The 18727-nt window shown below is 36.3% G+C and overlaps 1 protein-coding gene across 4 annotated transcripts in view; it reads left to right on the top strand.

Annotated features, from left to right (window-relative positions):
- The window catches only part of VAV3 (vav guanine nucleotide exchange factor 3), a 149567-nt gene that overhangs the window by 92711 nt on the left and 38129 nt on the right, over nucleotides 1-18727 (top strand). For 2 of the 4 annotated variants that reach the window (XM_015869512.2, XM_015869508.2), the window contains exons 17-19: nucleotides 2050-2150; nucleotides 9631-9653; nucleotides 12752-12797. In XM_015869512.2, coding sequence (XP_015724998.1) covers nucleotides 2050-2150; nucleotides 9631-9653; nucleotides 12752-12797 — 170 coding nt within the window. The remainder of the gene's footprint in view (nucleotides 1-2049; nucleotides 2151-9630; nucleotides 9654-12751; nucleotides 12798-18727) is intronic. The other 2 variants (XM_015869510.2, XM_015869511.2) reach the window with 2 other exon arrangements.

Below are 18727 nucleotides of genomic sequence, written 5' to 3'. Positions count from 1 at the left end.
GGCAAACAGGAAAGACCACTTAAGGGCCATTGATCAGTATCTTATCTCCCTTTCGTAGCTCCCGGACTTGTCCATCTCCTGTGTGTCTCAGACAAAGGCAGTCCTGGAACCTTGGCCAGGACTTGCCTGAACTTGTCCATTTCAGCAAACTTTGAGACAGTAATGTAAAAAGCATGGCTTCTTACAATGGTACAGACATGTATAGAACGTAAACGTCATAGTGTGAGATGGAGTTACAAAAGCTCTGTAAATCTTGGCTGTTTCAGGTGCTCATATAACATTTTAACGTTTAGAAAAATGTAGCCACAGTTATTTAGGAAGAGTGTTTAACACACGTGTAGTACTTTTGTTAAGCACAGACTTACAATACTGAGGAATACAATAACCTCAGATATGTTCCTTCTTTCCGTATGAATATGTTTTTCTTTAGCAACCTTTTTTTCTGAACAGTTGTATTGACTTGGAGTTTGAGATTTTTTTTAGACATTTTGCTCAGTGCAATAAGGTCTAAGTGACTATGAAAGATGCTGCAGACATCCTGAACTTAGCGATGGCACGCCTGGTTTTTGAATTTGAAGGAGAATAGTCGAGACATTGTGTCTCTGTTACTGTACTAACTGCTGTTGCTGAGAAACGACTGTCTTGTTTTCAGGACACAGCCTGTGTGACGCTGCATTCTTCTGCATAGGCATGCCAATTTGCTCCAGGGTGTTTTGCATACCCCCAGGTGCTACTGTATGATATATAGATACGTCCCTGGGTATTTTATTATGGAGAGCCTACCGGGCATGGGATAATAAAACACCAAAACAATTTATGAAAAGGCATTGCCATTTTAACATTTGAAATGCTCAACAGAATGACTTGGAAATACTCAAAATAAAATGTGAACCTTAGTGCCCGATCTTTCTTATGTGGAGATAAAATCTTGAAAGCATGTATTGTGAGGGATAATTTTATATCCTACACTTTTATCATACAGTGTTGCATTCCTGTGTAGCAATAAGGGGAAAAAGCCCAAAAATGGAACCCAGTGCACTGAAATATAAAATATTTGTCTAAGTTTGTGTATTCTAACACTTAAATCATTCACTTCTGAATTTAATTAAAAGAAACCAACACAACACACACAAAACATTTCATTACCACAGTCTGGTAACTGCTGTAGTAAGTAGCAGTTGCTGTATGTTTCATACAGATTATACTTGTCTAATCTTGTGTTCCATATATGAGACCCAATTTGCAACAGAGGATGTCATATTAAACTAGGATGTGTTATCACTCCAAACTTGTTGAGATAATTGTGGAGACAGCCAAGTCTAAGGTGAAGAGTAAGCAAACACATCGGTAAATGAATGCATGTCATTGCTCAGAAGCACTTGCAAAAAACTGTTAGCTGTTCAGTGGATCATACCTGAGAGTAAAGAAATGCACAAATCTGAAAATGCATGTTTCTTCTGACTCAAATTTGGATTCCAAATTCCTTAAAGAGAGTGGGAGAATGTGTAAAGCCACTCTTTCCTTAGCAGCTCTGGTTATTAAGCAAAGTGAATGCAGATGTATTTCTTTTAAATGAACAAATTTAAAGTCAAGAGTATTTGCAGTATAACTCATGAAACTCTTAGTGGTTAATATTTTCACACTCAAAGGTCTTTCAAAATGGATTTGTTCTTTGTGTTGTCTGGGCAAATTCCTATTGAAGGGAAACTGGGAGTAGCTGTGGAGTAAGATGATGCAGGTAACAGTAAAATTTGAAGTACTCTTTTCCAGAGTTGCTTTGGGCTAAACACAAATGAAGATTATTTTACCAGTAGTCTGAAAAAATCTGGTTTTGATTTTTTTATTTTTAAATTATTAATTTTTTTTTTTAATTGGTTACTAGTGACAAAAAGCTGATGAGCTGCCTGTTGGTTGTCACTATTTCTTGAGCCTTTAAGGACTATCATTATGCAGAACAGCAAATGACTTCTACCTTCTGCTGTGTCTCTTATTTCTTTATGCATGAAATTTATCACTTCTAATGTATCACTACTTAATTTTATTTTACAGGGGAACATTTTATCAAGGCTATTTATGCTCTAAGTGTGGAGCTGGAGCACACAAAGAATGTTTAGGAAGATTAGACAATTGTGGCAGAGCTAATTCAGGTGGTAAGTCATTTTTATAGTTAGAATACCAATTTTAATTAGGACATAAAACTTGCTAGATATAATTAAGGTTTAATTTACTCCTAATTTGTGTTTATTGTAACATACATACTTTCGAAACTACCATTTATAAGTACAATTAGAATTGCATTTAGAATTCATGGGGGTTTTTATTCTTACTAAATTGAAATGTTAAAAAGCACGAGACAGAACTGTTACAGGTCAAACCCAATTTCTTTGTCCGTGTCCTATACAGCAAGGAATTGCTCTGGTTTTAATCGTAGACTGCTCAGAAGTAACACCTACTGTGTGACTTATCATCTGTCATCTTTATGGTTCTTCCTTTATGCCTACATCAATTGTCATATTTTTCTCTCAGCTCCTGAAACTGTGTTGCCTCAGCTTCCACTTTCATTTCTTTGGTTTCCATGGTTTCTGTCCACTCAATATTCACTAAAAGATGATTGATGGATCACTGCTGCCCACATCTAAGGGCCAATTTTTTGTCTTCTTTTAATCAATTGCTCTGCTTCATTGGTTTCTTCCCTAGCTATCAATGTTTTGTGCTCATTCAGTTCTTCTGCTCCTTAGGACCTCAAGGTCTCTTGTGACTTAAGCTACCATTCAGTCTCCCTCAAACAACTCTTATTTGCTCTCTTCACATTTGACCTCTCTCCATTCTGCTCAGCATTGTTTGTAATTTTCCCTGACATCCTTCACTGCTAATGCCAAATATCAGTGCTCGATATTTGCCTGCCTTCCCTTCCCTGTACCTGTTCACTTAGTGGCAGTGAGTCTGTGCACCTCAGCCAGATATGTAATAGGAGAACTGGTTTTGACCTTTCCCCATATCCAGGTTCTCATAATCTTTCTAGTGATGATCTGGTGGCACTGGAGCTGGCAAAATGGAAATTAGAGCTCTCCCTATCTATCTGTACATTTGGATTTCTGGTACTTCATAGAATTATATAGAATCATACTTGATAATGTCTGAAACAGAAAAGCCACTAGAACACATCATTACTTCTGGAAAGTATAACTGTATTTTTTGGGGGACACTTTCTGATAAATTTTTTTACTTGCTTTTATAAAATTAGTGCATTCTTTTCTGGGATTACTTCATAATAGTTTGTGTGAAGTTTCTTGTCTCAAATATCTCATGTAAGCTACGCCACCTCTTCTCTTGCTTGGTTTTCGTGTTTTAGCATTGCTATCACAATCCCTGCAAAATGCAGTTCCCACTGCTTGAATTACAACGTGACTTCATCTACTGCCCTTCAACAGGCTTCTTCTTCCAGATTTTGAATCTAGCTTTTTGTTCCTTTCCAAGTTGGATAAGCTTGCTTTTTTCTTTTCCCCTGTTTGCATTACTTTCCAGCTTCCGCTTGGCTTTTGATTCAGTATGCTAATTTGCCTAATTTACTTCCTCCTTTAGCAAGTTAATTAGGACAGCAGATCCTAACTTTTTCTGCAGCCTATGAAGTTTACTATATTAATTGCTTTCCTGTACTGGTTATTTTCTGTGCTTGTGTCCCATTCTTGGCTTTTAAAGATCATTTATCGTAGGTCCAAAAACTATACACGCAACCACAGTATTTTTCATTCAAATTCTTATTTTTCTCAAGTACAGAATTTTCATAGAACTTCCTAAGGTTATTCTAGAGGAAAAGAAATATAAATAGGTATTTTAAAGCAATTACACTTAAATTAATAGAGAGGAAAAGCAAAGATAATTTTCTTCACCAGAAAGTTATCATCTTCATTATAGTCCACCCTTGCATATTTTTTCTTCTATTCTGAAGTTTTTATTTTAATTGGATAGCTGACATGCCAGAAGGCAGGAACTTGTCTTTCTATTTCTCTGTAAAGATTTGTGGGTGTGTACAGTGTGATGTATATCAGTAAGAATGACTGTAAGTCCCACAAGGTCTGATTTCTGACAGTTTTCCTACATGCATACCCAAGTAATGCTCTACGCTTGCTTGGAGTAAACAAAACCATGTCAGTGCCCCCCTGCTCCATCCCAACTATGAAAGAAAAAACAAATGAACTAAAAAAAAACAACAACTAAACCAGAATGAGAAACCCACAAAAAACATAAATACAAAAATGATTTAAAAAAAAAACAAAAACACACAGAATAAACACCACTTCATTAATATAATACAATTTGAGTTTACAGCTTGAAAGCAGCAGAATTTTTCTATGGGTTTTGTTTAAAGGATTTTTTTTTTTTCTTTTTTTCCTCCAAGTTAATACAACATGAAGTTTTTCAGAACTTGGAAGCAACTTTTTGTTTTAAGATTCTGTTTTTGTTATGTGCTCAGCTTACATCAAGATATACCATTTTGGGTCCCTTCTGCAGACTTTTCCCTTTCCATTTTGTTTTACGTTTACGTAAGGACTTCTAGATTTCTGTACAGAAGAGCTGTGTATCTTTGGCCTGCTCATGGGATGCAATGCTTCTTTATAGCCTCCTTTGAAAATAGTTCAGAACCACAAAAGCTACGTGCAAAGAAAATTTAAGTTGCAGTTCTTGCAACGCCTTCTCTTGCTCTGTAAACAAATAAGAACATAAGAGACAAATTGTATTACCTTTTTTGCTGAGAATGCATCCTCTCTCAACACACCCAGCAACTTCGGCCAATGAGTAACAAATATCTAATTGTGTTTAACAGTCTTTGTAACAGTGAGGTCTGTAAAATTTTTCCCTGAGGTCCTCATAGGTAACTTATCCTGGTTATGTTCGATCTTGTTACCTTTTTAATTATTTTGCAACTTTTTGGTTTTTGTGAGAAGTGCAGATGGAAGTTTTCAGTGACTGCTTCTTGATACCTTGATGTTTCATGACCTCTTTGTTAGTGTCCTCTGTGAACTGAGTAGTCCTAATTTTTTGTTGTCTCTTTGTAAGTAGAAGTTTTTCCATGCTGCAGACAATTTTCATTTCCATTCTTTAGACCTTTTACTACTAGGTATTTATTGGAAAAGAGGTGGTCAGAATTAAAAACTCTGACAAAATGACAACATACTGTTGCGCTCCTAAAAAAGCATTTGCAGAGAATTTTCCTTGGTTGTTTTTCTTAGAACTCTGAGCAGGTGCTTTTGCTCAGGCTTTCTGAAATGACGCTTAGGTCATCTCTGAATGGATTAAAACTGTTTGTGTTTCATTCCAAGCCAGTTTTTGACAATGCAAGAGATAGACATGTGAAGATAGATGAAACCTTCAGAATGACAAATATAATAAGTGTCAGATTTAGATGATACGCTTGTGAGAGAAACATTGACAAAACCTGAAGACAAATTGCTGCATTGTCATGCTTTACCATATACACCAACATATGCCAATTCTTCAAATGTCCTGCTTCAAAGACCAATTCATTAAACTACAGATGTTGCAATGATAAGCGATACTTAATCAGTTCAATTCATAAATAGAACAATATGTCTCCATTTAGTCCTTGTTCTTCATACTGCTCCTGCCCACGTTGCTCTGAATCTATGTGCTGATGGAAGTTCTGCGCTTACTTCTGTTGTGATTGACTTAATGTGCTTTCCCTTGAAGTGCTGTTCTGTACCTGCTCAAATATTTTCAGATGTTTTACCTAAGTTTTATCACTTCATTTTTTGTGACTTCTAATCCTCCATCCCCTTCATTGCTGATGTTCTGACGAATTCTTAGGCTGTACAACCATACTTAAACATCAGGAGTGAGTCTTTTGAAGTGAACATCAGTAAGACAAAAGTTGGAGATACAGGGATAAGTTGTCTGTATTTTTGTTCTTATTTATATTGCACAAGTTGTTCTGTGGTCCTTGCAGTTTCTGTAGAGGTTCTTAAGATTGGTCAAATGAATATCAACTTCTGCTCTAGAATATACTGCATAGTTGTAGGCCTATTTGTACTTTAAAGTTACGGAATTAAGAAACCAATTTTGTTACCAGACTGGAATTTTAGCAAATACATTCTGTTGTACGGAATTAAGTGTTCTTATGCAAATATCTGTTGCTTCATAGACTATTGAATATTTTAGTTAGATGAAGCTCTACCAAATGTTGTAGGGCCTGAAATCATTTTAATATTTCAAGTACAAAATCATACAATTTTATTCTTTACATTCCCCCTCCCAGGGAATGCTAAAAGTGTCCCTTACTGGGGCAAAAATTGGTTAGAAAAATATTAACCAGGTGTTTTTTGTAACTTCCAGCTAATTTATGCATGTTTCAGTTATTTTTAAGGTTATTCCATTTAAAAAAAAAAAAAAAAAGCCACCTATAATCATAGAATCATATGATTGTAGGTGGGAAATTATTTTTTCAAGTATATGATGAATGTTAAACGAAGTGCAACTGTACAAATGGTTTAAGTTTAGGATGTGTTTAATGTAGTAATGTTCGTGCCCAATAACACAGTCCATGCTGTTTATGTAATAATTGCTTGCTACAGCACATTAGAGATAATTTATAAAAAGCATGAGTTTTTTGGCATCTAAAAGGAAAACAGCAACTTTCCTTGTTTACCTTTTAACTGGCTTGATCAGTAGTTGCAAAATCGCTGGCTTTTCTCCAAGCCTTCCCTGTCAACAGCACTGACAAGTAAATGTTCAACTCCCAGAATGTTCATTGGAGTTACGCCACTTCTTGTTTAAATGCAACAAAGGTTGGGCTGTATTATTTAACTAACCACCCTTGCTCAACCTGAACGCAAGTCACTTACGGGGCTTGGTGTGTTGTGCAGAGACCTATACTATCAATACTGGAGTCACTCTTAGCTTTTCTTCTGATTATTCAGTGTCTGGTTAAGTGACTGGAGGCAGTTGTGCTACAAGTCCTTTAAGACAGCTTGTTTGATAACTCCTCTTTTCAAATATTTGTCTTTTCGTTTAAAGTGGGAACTTGAGTAGTTTACTACATAACCACTTATTTACTCTCCATTGAGTAAGGATTCAGGATGCACTTACTCTGTTGCATCCCTGAGGAGCAGCACATAGTGTTTTTTTTATTTATTCCCCCTTTCTTATTGAGGCCAGTGGCTACTCCTTTTTCTTTTGTATAATTACTAAACTTGGACCCATAGCATAGCCTCACTGAATAAACAAAACCTAAAAACTGTGCTCAACTATGACAGTAAAAAACACTTGTTAAGAACTTGAGTGTGTAGTTGAGGAGAAGAAACTTGATTTAAAATTGTCCTGTGTAAAAATATCTATTGATGGATATCTTCAGACATTGGTTTTTGGTTTTTTTTTTTGTGATATTTTTTTTCTCCCTTCCAAAATATCCCAAGGAAATACAGGTTAGATTTTTGCTCCTGTATTAGGGTAATGTTTGGAAAAAACATTTTGAAATCTTATGATGAAGCAATCCATATAATTGTTAGGTAAAATTCTGAGCCACAGAAATACTTAAATTTAATGAATAACAAGATAATAAGCTTTATTTTTTGAGTAAGTTTTTAGGTGGAAAAAGATATGAAATATTTTTTGTTCACTGCATGATAATAGTGAAATAATGAATCACATTTCAATCTGTCAGTGTTGATTAAGTTTTGAACTTTTTATGAGTTAATGCAGAGAGGGCTTAAAGAAACAGAATCCATCGCTGGAGCTGCTACTGCTTTTCCTAAGTTTGAATTTGTTCATTAGGCTTTATTAACAAATGTCCTCCTGGCCTTGGTTAATGGAGCAGTTTACTTTTTTAACCTATGAGATAGTCAAAACAAAAGAAAAAAACCACACACTTTGCACATAATTTATTTTATGCAAATTAACAAGAATACTTATTATCTTCCTCTGTAGTGATTTCTAGAATCCAGATATTGGAAGTTAATCAGCGAGATCCTTAATTATTAAATATGAAAAGTGTTGATGTTGAAGTAACTAAATGGAACTCATTTATATAGCTGTTTAGGATGTTTGTAGGAGTGGAAAAAAGCTTCTTGTTGGAGATTAGAAAGACATTTCTCCTTTGGTTTTTGGGTAAGAGCTGAAAGATAGAGCTAAGAGCTAACGATAGGCCACTGGGAGGAGGAAAAAAAAAACAGACCCTTCGAGTCTGGAATTGAAGTTTTGCCCCTTCTCTCTAAAAGTACTTTCCCAAAGACTTCTGTTCATTACACTATATTTATAATGCTGAGATGAAACACTGGAAAATTGAGAAGTCATTCACATATGGACAAAAAAACTTGGAAGACATGCTAAATTCCGAAACACCAAAAATACACTGAGTTTCAGCAACACTTAAGCAACTAATTCCCTCAGGTTCTTTGAAAAACTCAGTAGTCTACTTGTAACTGGGGTTGCCTTATTTTTCTTCTGTTTCCTCCCTGTGTAAACACAAATGCTTTTGAAAAGGGTATAAATGACTTAATAATAATAAATTCTCCGAGTGATGAGAAAACTCATCTTTGGTGCAGCATATGAGAAAAAATAGCATCTGAAATTGTATGTGAGAAGAAAGGCCTGCTGGTGGCCTCGCGTGCCTGGCCCCACGTCCGCAGCTGGTGTGCTGGGTCCTGGCATGCCTGCTCGTCTTTGCATAAAGTGCTTGAAAGCCAAAGGGTTTTTTTTTCCCACGCTTCACTGGTTCACATTCTTTTTCTTCTTTTTTAGTGGAATGAAGTCACTTGCAGTTAAAGCTTTTAACTTGATTTATCGTAAATAGAGCTCACTGTATGTGCAAGAAAGATACAAGGGAAGTTTTCAACGTAACAAATAAATCACTGGGAATGGATAGTATGTGCTTTAGTAGCACATACAGTCTGAGAGAATGTGTAGGTAAATGTGGCTGGCTCTCATTTGGTAAGGCACTGAATCCAAGTCATCTAGAGTACACCAAAATATCAGTTATCAAACTAGACACAAAAAAAAAAAAAAGCCTTTTTGTGTCTTTAGTAATGTGTGGTGGTGGGTGCGGGTGTTACTGCCTCGGTGCCATCTGATCACCTGCTGGACTACATTTTTTTTATCTTATTTTTAAACAGCACGAGAAAATTTGTAGCAATAAGGTCTTATAAAAACACACTGGCTGCAGATTCCATGATATACTAATGCAATTCTAAGCTGATGTACAAGTATAGAAAAATTTGCAGGTGAAGATATACATCTTATCTTGATACCTTGGCATACTCTGAACAGACAACTGAGAAGAGGTGCCAGCACTATTTGCAATGAAGAACAATAGCTCTTGAATTCCCACTGAGCAGATGCCTACAAGGTGTGTTTGGGACTTTGCAGAAGCGCGTGCTGGCTCAGGCTGCCCTGCAGCCACTGGCACAGGGTGCAGTGCTGCCTGGGGAGGAGAACCAATGAGCGAGGAGAGCACGGCCTGCACAGTGCGGCCCTGGGCTGCCCGGGCGTGCTGCAGGGATCAGGTAGCGCTGGGTGCAGTGGGGCTTGGTGTCATGCAGCACCGCGCAGGCTGAGATTGCTATATGAGCAGCCTAACTTTGCAATCACCAATAATGCCAATTTTTACTTATGTTTCAGAACATGGGAACCTGAAACATGAGGTAAGGATCCGTTTTCATGTGATATTTGCTTTGTTAACGACATTGCTTACTTTGTGCACGTGCTATTGAAGCAGGTATGTTTTTATTTTGCATTTAGTAACGTTTTTCTTTAGAATGGCGGCTAACAGCTACTAAATACAAATGTAATGTGTTTTAAGTGTGTGCCAACTTTGAGTAGATGTGGCTTAATGTTGGGAGTACTGGAAGGAGTAGAAGTGTGTTGTTAAGTTACAGGATAAAAAGTAACATTACTTAAGTACGGTTGTCTTGTTTCTCAGTGTTGCTGGACCAAATTTGGCAGTACAGTTAAATGTTTTTTTTCATCTTTTTTGAACAATAGCCAGTTCTTTCACATGAGCTGTGCTTGGGGTATCAGTATTGGTGTCTCAGTATGTGCTTCTCCACAGCCCTTGGAGGCAATGAAGAATAGCAGGGCAGTTTAGCCTTGTTATTTAAACAGGCTTTTGTTTATTTGGTAGGTACGGAATTTATATTATCTTGAGAGAATGGTAAGATGGAAGCAGTGCTATACGTAGCGTGCCTGGACTTAAATACAAGAATGTTGGCCGTTACTTCAGTTTGCGTTCTCACCACTTACCTGGTGCCTTTTGGACTGAAGCACAGGAGGGAATTAACAGTTACTTTTTGTCTGCCAATTCTGGCAGAAGAAAGGCAGAAATGTGAGGGTAGAGTAGTTGCCAGTAGCTGCTTAACCTCAGAAGTTGGTGATCCATTTAACCACTTAACACACTGGTGGTGAAAAATGTATCGGCATGTATGTTTTTCCTCTCCATAAATGCACATTTTGGTGCCATCACACCAGTAACAAAATTAAAAGGATGTATCTGCTGATGTGAGAGCTGCACAGGGGATCATGGCTGTCACACACCGAGCCAGCGCTCTCTGTGCTCTCCCCTGTGTTGGAGTGCTGTGGTGCTTTGCCCACCCTGGGTGGCAGCAAGGGCTGGGGAGGGCCCAGAACCTTCTGGCATGTTCTCTGGCTGTGTTCTGGGCTGCAGGAGGTACCAGCCAGGCTCTGTGGTGTCCGAAAGTGTGAGGTCAGGGCAGTCTGGGTGCAGCCCTGAGTGAGCGGTTGCTAGTTCTGCATTACGGCAGCCTGTGCTCTCAGCCCTGCAGTCTGTCTGCATGCCCTGAAATGGCTGCCGCCTGCCTTGCCATTTCCCCAGTCCGCAGCTCTGCACTTGTATTTCCATCTGCCTGCTGCCTGGTCTTTAATGTCTGCCAAGAAATATCTGCTAAGGAAGGGCACTTGAAAATATGAAAATTATAGCATGGCCTTTTAGCTGAACTCTCCTGGTGCTGCAGTTGACAGACAGCACTGGGAAGCCATGAACAGATTGCTGACTGCACCTTGTGGGCAGACCTGCCAAAGTACCTCAAGCTACAGAAGGTGAACATACGTGGCCAGATGAAGAAAATATGGATCCTAATTGTAGCTAATCTCTTCTGACCTTGAGCTTCTCACCCCCAGCATGATTCTGAAAAAAAAGTACATATATTTATATATGCACATATATATAGTAAGAAATATATATAAATATTCTGAAATATATACATATACTCTGGAAAAAATACACACACCCACATATATACATATATATGTGTGTGTGTATATATATATATATAGTAAGAAAAGCTTGCTTTCTAGAGCTATTAATTTGGTACTGGCAATTGATTTGAGCCAAAATGTCAGGATTTCTTTCATTCTTAATTAATTGTGTGTTTTAAATTTACTTCAGTACAGTAAGAGTTAAGTATAAATCAGAATATATGATTTGGGTAAAGATTTACGTCATACTAGTAATCTAGTCACAATGGTACTGCAATATATTTGTACAACCAAAGAATTTTCCTTGTAATCATTTTCTGGCTGAACATTTGGTGTAACTGAGTTGTATTATCACAGAACTACTGTATTGTGTTGCCGTTCAGTTTAGTGTCTGTGTCTTCCTTTGGGCTTGCTTTTTCCTGCTCTTGTTTCTTTCCCTCTTGTGCAAATATTCAAATACCGCTGTGTTAATAATTAAGAGTAATAATAATGAAAAAAAAAGTAGCTTCTATTTAATGAGAATAATAATGAGTTTCAAGGTATGAACAACAGTCTCTACTTCTAGCAGCAATTTTCAAATTTACCTTTTTCACTACACTTGAAAAAAAAAAAAAAAAAAAAAAAAGAATTGTTTAGTGTTGTAAGGTATTGACCAAAGATGTCCAGTCTGACAAGAGTCTGAAAGCTGTTTTTGTTGTTGTTGTTTTTCGTAAACCAAGCTTTTCCTTTTGTCAGCTTGCTCTGGGACTTAGTAATTTTGTTGTGCCTCAGGTTACTGCTTTTTGGCTTGCCTCAGTGTGTCCCACATCAGTGTATATCAACTACTGCTAAATTGGAGCAACTTAATTATTCCCTTTATTATGCAGCCCGTTTTCCTCTGATTGGTTTGATTAAAAAACGTATGTATGAATGCATGAACTTTTAAGTAAGCTATCAGCTAAGATATTTTGGCAGAAGCAAATGGTTGGCTTTAAAGATCTGCTTTATTTCATGCTTAAATTTTCAGAGATTCATCCCTTGTGTCAGTGTTTCTGATTTTACAAAGCTGTACTTTATCCAAGTTTAGAAGAAGAAAGAGGGAGAGGAGTTACTAAAAATTTAAGCAGTTGCCCAGAAAATGAGAAAATGAAGCATTTTCTAGGAAATTTTAACTACCTTAAGTGCAGAGGAGGAACGGTAAAAGTTTTTGTTTTACTAAAACAAGAGAAGCAGTACTTTTGTCTAAGTGGACTGCATATTTTTCCGCTATCATACTCATAAATGACTTTCTTGATATGCAAAAAATTATAAGATATAAATGAGTTTCTGCACTAAGAATCTTAAGAGCCTAGTGTCAGAAAAAAGATAGGATATATGAGTAAACTTCCCAAGTATGATATTTCTACCAAATTAAGATAATTGTGGCTGTGATGGTAGGGAAAATAAGATAACCATCTTTGCCTAGTAGATTGTGGGAATGAAAGCAGTGTGATGTTCCTTCATGAAAACAAGTTTATTCATATCCTTTATTTGTATTTTTGTTGTTCAGAAACGAACAAATGGAATTAGAAGGAACTCCAGACATGTGGACCCAGGTTAGTGTCATGACTTTTTAATAGTTAATCACGAAGTAAGGAGAGCAAGAAAACTGTAACTCACGTTGCTTTGTTATTGCTATTGTAGTGTGTGTGATACTGAAAATTTATTGTTACAGTTATGAAGCTATAAGCAATTGCCCTGTTAGAGGTTTCAAAGGTATCAAAGGTATGGTCTTTTTTTTTTTTTTTTTTTCCCCTTAAACATTGCTTCAGTTCTGTCTGAACAATGAAATGCCTCTGGGCTTTTGGTGAAGTTGACACACCCTACTCTGTAGGGTGCAGTTTTAAACTGCACGTTACAGTTTTTATCAAGAAATAACAAAGTGATGAAAAGCATACAGTTGCTTACAAAACTTAGGTTTTAATCTGCGGAGTTGTAGGTGCTCTGAAATCTAACTGTAGTGTGGTATGCAGTGCTTAGGTCTATTGAATGTGAGTTGCTCTTCTAAAAGACATATAAACAAACTGTAGTTTTTTGTGAAATCTAAAGTGATTTTATTTTTTGCTATGTTATAGTAGATATTCTTCTGGCATGCTGGCAGTAGCAGCCTTTAAATTAAAAGCTTGCTTGTAGACTGTACACTCAAGCGGGTGATTGTTTCCTCTGGAGACCCGTTATGTGCCTGCATAAAATATGCAATGTTTTTGGTGTAACTGTGTGATATTTTTAGTATCTCTTTATTATTATTTTTTTTTTTACAGTAATTACATTTCTGTCCTTCATATGTTTCTGGTGTAGTGTAATTACTGGAGATTTGTTATTGCAGGTATCATCTGGAAAAAGCTAAGCTGTAGATTATTAAGGTTTTCTAGGTATGGATGCCTGAAATCAGTTGGAGTTGAACATTAAACAGGACAGCAACTTGATTCTGCTTTATAGCCTGGCAGAGCTGAGCAGTTCTGAATAAGTGGTGTTGTGTCACTAGCATTTGCAGCTGCCTTGGCTCCGAAAGTCTTATGTGTTGTAACTAGCTGAAGCAGGCCACACCTGTCTTAGGCACATACCTTTGACACGTCTTAGAACTTTGTTCCCTTTAGTTTATAAAGCTAGGTGTTTCATGGTGCACCTATGTTTTTATGTGTGTTATTGACTGAAATTTGTTAAGAAGAAACAAGCACCCTCTAACTCTGAAGTTATTTTAGTCAGAGGATGAAAAACATCAAGAATTATCGACAAAATTACTTGGAAGAGGATAAGAATACATACTTACTAATGCTCCATAGATATAGATGGTTTTCAAATGAAGTGAGCTTTTTTATTTGCATTTTGTCAGCATAGATATTATGAGCTGTAACTTGATAGATATGACAAAGATGTGTATGTCTTTGGTAATCTTTTGATAATCTCCTTTGATCATTCTAGACAGTGCTGCTCATCAGGTAATTCATTGTCTTATAACACAGAAGATGCCATCCAGGGAGCAGCACTTTGTTAAAGACTGGCCATTTTCAGCATGCGCTGCTGCATAGATCCTGAGTTCTTTGTAAGGCGATTGGTACATAAATCTCTGGAAATCCTAGCATCACGGTGGACTTGTTGCTGAGAGCAGTAGTCAGTCAGGGGTACTGTTAAGACTTAATGTGCTGCATTATTATTATATCTATATTTGAAGTGAAAATTGAGTTGCCCAAACTAGTGTCTTTAAGAGGTCTAACAGTGCTGCTGTTATCCATGTTTCATGCTATGGTGCTGAAGCATTAGTACTGATCTAGGAAAGCACATTTGCTGTGAATCAGTTGCAGACACCTGCAGTGTCTAAATATTGATGGAGTCTGATATCGGCAGTAAATAAAATTACTGTGGGCTGCAGGAGTTTTTGCGCAGTCTTCTCATTGCAATCTTTGTTTCTGTCTTTGACTATTTTAATTGTGAATAATGAATGAAGGTTGCTTAGCATAATCATGTTGATGTGTTATGATCTGTATAGCTAAATCCAACTTTTATTGACACCACTTAGCATTGACTGAAAGAATACCTTTACTTTTATGGAGGTGGTGTAAAAGAAGCTGTTGTTCACGTTAATAAAGTATCCCTAACTTTCTGCTGGTAAAGCTTCTTGATGGGGTAACCTATCCAGCTCAAGTTGCCTAAAAGCAATGAGTTGTTAATGGACGTGGACATTCCAATTGGTTTTGTTTTTAAGTTTAGTTAGAAGTGTAGTTTTCTCCTAGAGATTTGTTTTGCTTCTTTATGTTGAATAGGAAAGGTAGAAAGAAAAGTGAATGGTTGGCAAAGCAGAGAAATTCCTAGGAAATCAAACAGCTGTGAGAAATGTGCAGAAAGTACAGATAGAGAAGAAATAAGAAAGCAAAAGAAAATGTTTGCTTTTTCTCTGTGCTGCATGCAATGACTTGTATCATGTGGTACAATTGTACGTGACCTTCTGAACCGGTCCATCTACTACATTTTAGGCAAGTCTACTTTAGGAATAACAGTTGAATGAACCTGTAAATGCATCTGCACCTTAAAAGCTAGGAATAACTTGGTCTGCAATTTGCATTTTACTGTAGAACAACAGGTTTCTTTATAAATATGTTTGAGAATTGATTCAGATTGCTCTCAGGTTTTGCCTGGAATGGGCATGTGGAATGATAATTTCATATCACTGCTTTGTAATACAAGGGTTCTCAAGAAAGCGTTTATATATATGTTTAATTTTAAGCATGTGATTTGCTCTGTTGACATAAATGACAAATGGACCATTTGTATGTGCACTCGTAAGTGTAAATCTAAGGCTTTATCTGTTTGCTTTTTTTTTGAGAAGGATGACAGTTTGACTAGTGTTTTTAATATTAATAATTTTCTATATATTGAGAGGTTTTTTTATTTTTTTCTCAGCTATTGAAATAGTACCACATATGTTTGCTGTCTTCATTTTTTTAAGGGTGTAAAGAGAGTCTAAATGTAATAGATTCACAGCTTGGTGTTTTTAAAAACTAGTTTTACCCTAAACACGTATGCTAATATAAACATTGGAACTTTAATCTCTAGAAGTGTGAAAGCATATTTCATATCAGAAGGATAAACTTCGTAAAAATAGAACACTAGAAGCCTTGTACTCAAGATTCATTGCAGATTAAACTCAAAATCTGATCTGTGAAAGAGGGTCATTGAACATGTTCTGAGTTCTTAAACAGCTGGTTTCTTTGTAAGCATGGATTAAAATTGAGTGAACCTTAGTTGTGAATTGAGGGAACAGATCCAGCAGGTCTCTTAACTTCCAGTAATCTAAAGTATTGACTGAATTTTGGGTGGCTGAGGCAGTGTTAATATATGCAATGGCATGTAAAGTTATTTTCAGTTAGAATCCCAAGTCCAAAGTAGTTTTAAAAATACTTTCTTATTTCTGGTTGGTGTCTGGTCCATGCTTGCTTTAGTAAACATTTCTTTATTATTGATTTTAAGTAGATTATAAAGAAAGGAATCTGAAGGGAATGACTGAATTTGCATCCTAGATTATATGTGTATGTATGTGTGCGTGTTTACATAATTGTGGATACATATATATATATGTTTGTATAAATATGCCTATGATATTGTTGGCCAATAGAGTCAGAGGCATTACTTTCAAGGCAACCTCTGTATACGTGTATATACACACATGTAGATTTGCATTTACTTGTACATACAAATACTTATATATAAACATATACATACACATATGTATATGTAGGTTGCTCTGAAAGTAATGCCTCTAATTTTATTTCCTTTGAAAGTACAGCAGTTACAAAGAGCAGGAAAACACAATTCAATAGAGCTAATTCTTAGCTACATAACACTGCTTTTCAACATAGAAATATGAGTAATAAAACAAGCATCACATCCTATAACAGGATCTGAAGACCTGGACACTGCTGCATGCAGGCTAGCCAGAAGGACTTGATATATCCATTTAGTATTTGAAATTCCTTGTTAATGATTCAGCCTATATGGCTTCAAAATAAAAAAAAATAAACCACAAAAATAAGTATTTTAGACTGGAATGAATTTACTCATAGTTAATGTCTTAATAACTAACAATTATAGCATATATATGGTTTTGCATGTTTTCCTTGATGATAACTGTAGGTTTTTTGGTGCACTGGATTTGCTAAGTTGCTTAAGACTTTTTGAAAATATTGTAGTGTATTAAGCTTTAAAACCCAAAATAAGCTTTGAATATACATATTTAAAGCATGGTTAACATTTATGGGAGCTCTATTGGGTTTTGGGTACTTTTTCTTTCCCTAACACAGCATCTGAATACTTGGTTGAGTGTGCAGTAAAGCATACAGTACATGTCTCTAGGAATCTGTGTTAATCAGATGAATCGTGGTGAGGACATGGTTAATGGGGCAGCTTTGAGTTATTTTGCAGCTGAAGGAAATTCTTTGCTTAAGGAAGATAGAGGCAATGCTGCTGCTTGCCAACACAAGTATAATTACGAATGTTCTGGAGTGGCCCAAGAAGTTGGGTTGTAGCTGTAGTGGGAGCAACTCCTAGTACGCCCAGCTGTGTTTTAACATGTTTTACATCATGTGGCAGGGACAGTACAGGTTTATGAGATTCAGTTGTTATCACCAGATTCTAAGCTAAGAGGATGGCCTCCTCATTCTGGGTGGGTCTTAGCAACAGGGAATTCAGAGAGCCCCTGAATTGTGACTTAATTTTTATCTCAGGTTTTTGAGAATGTCTTTTCTTCAGAATCTCTGCCCTTTTACTGCTGCACTAATGCTGTTTTCTGAGCTATTGTTTCTTCCCAAAATAATGTATTCATCTTTGTTCTGATACAAGAAAGAACATGTCTAATGTTTTTCACCAAGAAATTTTCCACTAGTGCATTTCTGGGAGGCAAAGCAGAGTTTAGTCTTCCAATGAAGCATTTCAAATGCAGTTTAATGAATTTTATTTGGGTTGTTATATTTTAAATTGAAATCATTTTTACATTCCTGTTGGGGCAAGGTATTTTGAAAGGTGCCTGTCCCTGTGGCATCTCAGCAGTGAGCTAACATTCAGAGAAAATAGCCGTTAGCCTTTTCTTTTAATTAAACATCAGAAGACCCAGATGCCAAAGGGTGAAATATATTTATTTTGTTGAGCTCTTTCATCCTTGTATGGTTGGTTTGCGAGATTATTTTGTAGCTGGGTAATTTAGGCTCTTTTGTCTTTCTGGACATGTATTTAGGACTGTCTGTAGATCGTGAGCAGCTAATATTCTACTTTTCTCATGTACCGTGTTTCATACATGCTTAGCACATACATCAATTTTAAGATGAGGTTGCTGGAAGGTTCTGGAATTTATAATTTTCCACTTAAAAACATTTCTACGTCTTGTTCTGAGCAAAACACCACTGTATACAGGTAGCTACAAGGGAGTTGGAAGGAAGGAAAAAAGATTATGTTTAAAAAAAAAAAAAAAAGCCCAAACAAGCATGCAGGTATAATCCATAAAACCAGAATTATACCGTTTTGCATTTTCACAAATAGTATAGCATGATTTAATAAATTAATTAAGGGAAAGAATGGAAATGTACATGCAGAAATTATGACCTGAAATTGCCCTTAGTTTCTCTAGCAAGTAGAAAGGAATTGTGTAGTATTTTGCTGATATTTACTGGGACTTCTAAATCTCTTATTCATCCTCAAGAGGTGTATTGAATTTACCTGTATATTTCCATATCCGATTTAATCTTCAAGGTACTGTCATTCTCAGAAGGCAAAACAAAATAAGGCAGTGATTGATTAAAAATAGTCAAAAGCATTTTCACAGTACTCTGAAACATATGGTTTCTTTTCTTGTGGCTCACTCATTTAACTAAATCAGTATTTGATCACTACTTCAAAGTAATTCTCACACAAAGAATTTGGGAAACGTTGTAAAACTAAAAGCATCCATCCCACGGGAGAAAAAAGACTCTAGAAAATTCACAGAAAAGATGCTTACAGA

The sequence above is a fragment of the Coturnix japonica genome, chromosome 8 (assembly GCF_001577835.2).
Source record: "Coturnix japonica isolate 7356 chromosome 8, Coturnix japonica 2.1, whole genome shotgun sequence".
NCBI classification, from domain to species: domain Eukaryota; kingdom Metazoa; phylum Chordata; class Aves; order Galliformes; family Phasianidae; genus Coturnix; species Coturnix japonica.
Note: the sequence above shows the minus strand (reverse complement) of the source record. Positions and strands in the feature narration are given on the sequence as shown.